The sequence below is a fragment of the Grus americana genome, chromosome 2 (assembly GCF_028858705.1).
Source record: "Grus americana isolate bGruAme1 chromosome 2, bGruAme1.mat, whole genome shotgun sequence".
Lineage (NCBI taxonomy): Eukaryota > Metazoa > Chordata > Aves > Gruiformes > Gruidae > Grus > Grus americana.
Window position 1 is genome coordinate 148,598,324 of NC_072853.1, and position 3,179 is coordinate 148,601,502.

The 3,179-nt window shown below is 59.2% G+C and overlaps 1 protein-coding gene across 2 annotated transcripts; it reads left to right on the forward strand.

Moving 5' to 3' along the window:
• The first annotated feature begins 1,851 nt into the window (after positions 1–1,851).
• On the forward strand, positions 1,852–3,179 carry LOC129203659 (circumsporozoite protein-like). 2 transcript variants are annotated; one of them, XM_054818477.1, is made up of 2 exons: positions 1,852–1,879; positions 2,313–3,179. In XM_054818477.1, the coding sequence occupies exon 2, from the start codon at positions 2,509–2,511 to the stop codon at positions 2,944–2,946; it is 438 nt and encodes a 145-aa protein (XP_054674452.1). In that variant the 5' UTR covers positions 1,852–1,879; positions 2,313–2,508; the 3' UTR covers positions 2,947–3,179. The 2 variants fall into 2 exon arrangements, with proteins under 2 accessions (XP_054674452.1, XP_054674453.1); XM_054818478.1 differs by lacking the exon at positions 1,852–1,879 and adding an exon at positions 2,076–2,133.

A 3,179-nucleotide genomic window follows, 5' to 3' on the forward strand; every position in this document is an offset into this window, starting at 1 on the left:
TTTACTGTTACCTGTTTGAACAAATATTGCTGTGAAGCTTTCCCTTTTTCTTCTCAGTACTCGCTGCTGGCTTTCAGGATACAAAGAAAAAATATTCTTAGAGAACAGAGAAAAAACATCTGCAGCCCCTCTGCAAAAAAAAAAAAAAAAAAAGTCAGGATCACCCTGTACTTCAGTGAAACCCAAAGGAAACCTACTGCAGTTCCTTTTCCATGATTCCTTGTGGAGGGTGGGTGGGAGAGCGGTACCCTGTAGACCAGCCTGCCTGGTCAGCCCTGGCCAAGGCTCTGCTCAGGGAGCTCCCAAGGGCCGGAAAGGGAGGTCTCCCGGGCCTCCACGAGGTCCTCGAGGTCCTGGTGGCAGGAGCTGTGGGTTACCCCGGCCAGCAGCACCCCAGGTGATCATAGCCGCCTAGGTGGAGCCTTGGAAAGGAAACTGCCCCTGAAAAATGAATGCAAACCTCCTTCCCAGTTTAAACCAGACACGGGTTGCCAACGTGGGGTTCTTATTCAGATTTCACTGCTGGGTAACTATTAATCTCTACAGTCATGTTCATTTGCTGTGACACTTGTTTTAGCCCTGGACAAAGAATGTGTTTGATAAAATGAGGGCAATATCTTTTTCGTTTATAGAGGCAATTAGCTACACACTCTCTGTTGTCAGAGCGACACAGCATCAATCACGGACAGAGATCGGTTTCTTTAAAAGTTAAATTCCCTGCTGTTGTCCCTGCCAGTGTTTTAGTCACATGCACTATGTTTACTTTGGGGAGGAAAATGTGTTTCATTCTGGCAAGGGGAACAAAATGCTTTGGATGAGGGCTCCTTTGTCAAGGGAAGACGGAATATTCTGATGCTTTAGATAAAAAGGAGAGATAAGGTACCAGATTTGCTGCTGCTGCTTTAATCGCGGTTATTATGGCTTATTGTGACACGGTCCGCTGAAGTCTGGGGGATTGTTGCTTTCTCATGGCACAGCTTATCCCTTCAGGATTTTACAGCCTTCCCCTCAAACATTATATTAATCAATAAATCGCCGTGTACTATTTTTGATTCTCTGGTGCAAGAACCCGGGGTGAAACATCGCTTTCCCCCTCCAGCATTTGTGCCTCTCGGGTAACGTGGCAGGGTGCAGATTTTTGTCTAAGCTTCCTGCTTTACCGCCCATGAAAGCCTACCAGCAACAAAATACATAAATGCCAAATTTCGGGGATATTCTCTGGCCAGCAGACACTCAGCGCTAATTTATTGGGTACTCCGCAGAAACTTAGAGCGGACAACAAAAAATAAGTCGAGAATCCATGGAGGACACGGCTCGCCCTTCCTCACCTTGTTTCAGAGCTTCGCTGGGCTATTTCGCTTAAAACAGCCTGCGGAGCGGGTCGGGGACTGCTCCGCGCAGCGCCGCGCACAGCCGCGCAGTGCCGCGTCGGCTGTCACAATTCAGCTCTGCTGCGCGGGGAGAGGGGGCGCAGAAAACGGATTTGATTTTGAAAACATTTCACTGATATTTCGGCCAGTTCGGTGGAGGCTCGGAGCTTGCAAGCCACCGTGAGGGCGCGGGCGCTGAGCGGCTCTGCGCCGTAGGGCCGCCCCGCCGGTGCCACCACAGGAGGCCGAAACGCGGCGCTCACAAATCACCGCTTAAAAACACGAGAGGGAAACCTCGTCGTGCTTAATGGCCTGTGTGGAGTAGCTCTAATGCGGATTTGTCTTCACTGGTTTCCAACACACACCCTTCTCAAAAAAAAAAAAAGAAATTCCTCCGTCTAGAAACCTGAGAAATTCGGCTCTGAATTTTCAGAGCAACGATCGCGCTCTTGCGCAAGAGACAGGCATCCCCAGCTCGCGCGCCTGCCCCCTCGGCTTCGTTTTTGAGGGTAAAAGAGGTGCCGATGCGGGTGTGGGTGCCGAGGTTCGCCGGTGTCCGTTCGCCCCGCCGTCCCGGCCGGGGAGCTGGCGCTGGGAGCTGCGCGTCCCGGCCGCCCCCGCCGCGGGCACCGTCTCCCTGCGCGCTGCAGCCCCTCGGGCACTCAGCGCCGGCGCTTCTCTGGGAGGATTCTCCGTGCTGCCACCGCTCCTTCTCACTAACCCCAAGAGCCAGAATAAAATCATCGCTCGGAGAAGCTGACGGGTGGGGAGGGGACCGCGGAGGAGCGCGCACGGCGGAGCCTCCATCCCCCGCTGCCCCGGGGCCGCACGGCCCTTCTCGGGCAGCTGCAAAATACTGCGCAGGGGCGGGGGGAGATTGTCCCCCCGCTCTTCTTTTTTTTTTTTTTTTTTTCTTAATTAACTTTATTTGGTTTGCTCTAGGGACGACTGGTGCAAGGCTTGCCTGGGAACGCCTGCTGCGCCCGCGGAGCTGCCGCCGTGACCGTTTGCGCGGGGGGAACACGGGGACGTGGGGCACTATGTGCGCTAGCAGCCGGCCGGACCTCTCGGTAAAGCTGCCCGGGACTGGCAGGAGTTCTGCGCGCTCCCGGCTCCGCGCGGTGCGGAGAGGTGCGGAATGGCGGGCACAGCTCGCGTCGCCCCCCCGGGAGCGAGCGGGGTGGTCCCCGCTATGAAGCGAAGCACGAAGCGCCGGGGGTCCTGGGGGCCGAGGCTCGGGCCCCGTGAACGGCGCCGCGGCCGTCGGATGGGCGGGTTTGGCCCGGGCAGCCCCACCGGCACCTCTCTCGGGGATGTCCCCGCTGCAGCCGGCGGCGGGGTAGCCCCCGCACCGCTGCCCCGAAAAATCCACCCGGCCGGCGGCTTCCGCGTGGAAAATCACGCCCGTGGGAGCACTCCGAGCTTCGCTGACATGCACGGCAAAACCAGCGATGCCGGCAACGGGGAGCGGGGGGGTGGACGGGACGAGAACGGAGACGGCGGCAGCACCGAGGGTATTTCAGGACGCGAAAAGCGGCAGGGCTGCCGCCGCCGCTCCCCGCCCGTTCCACCTTAAGAGCTCCTGCCCCTTTAAGGGGCGGTGACGCCGCCGAGGCGCTGCCGCGCCGCCAGCGCCCTGCAGGGGGCGCTGCCGGCCCGCGTTTGGCGCCGCCAGCGGCGGGCGGGGGCCGCGGCCTCGGCTGCGGCGGGGCGGCCCCTCAGCCGGCGGCCTCGCCTCGCCCGGCACCCGCCGCCGCGGCCGAGCGGGCGCCCCCCGCGCCGCTGCCTTTGTTCCCTCGGCGGGCGGGG

What these genes read in the sequence shown, in the direction of transcription:
- LOC129203659 (XM_054818477.1), top strand. Translation starts at nt 2,509, where the DNA reads ATGGCGGGCACAGCTCGCGTCGCCCCCCCGGGAGCGAGCGGGGTGGTC.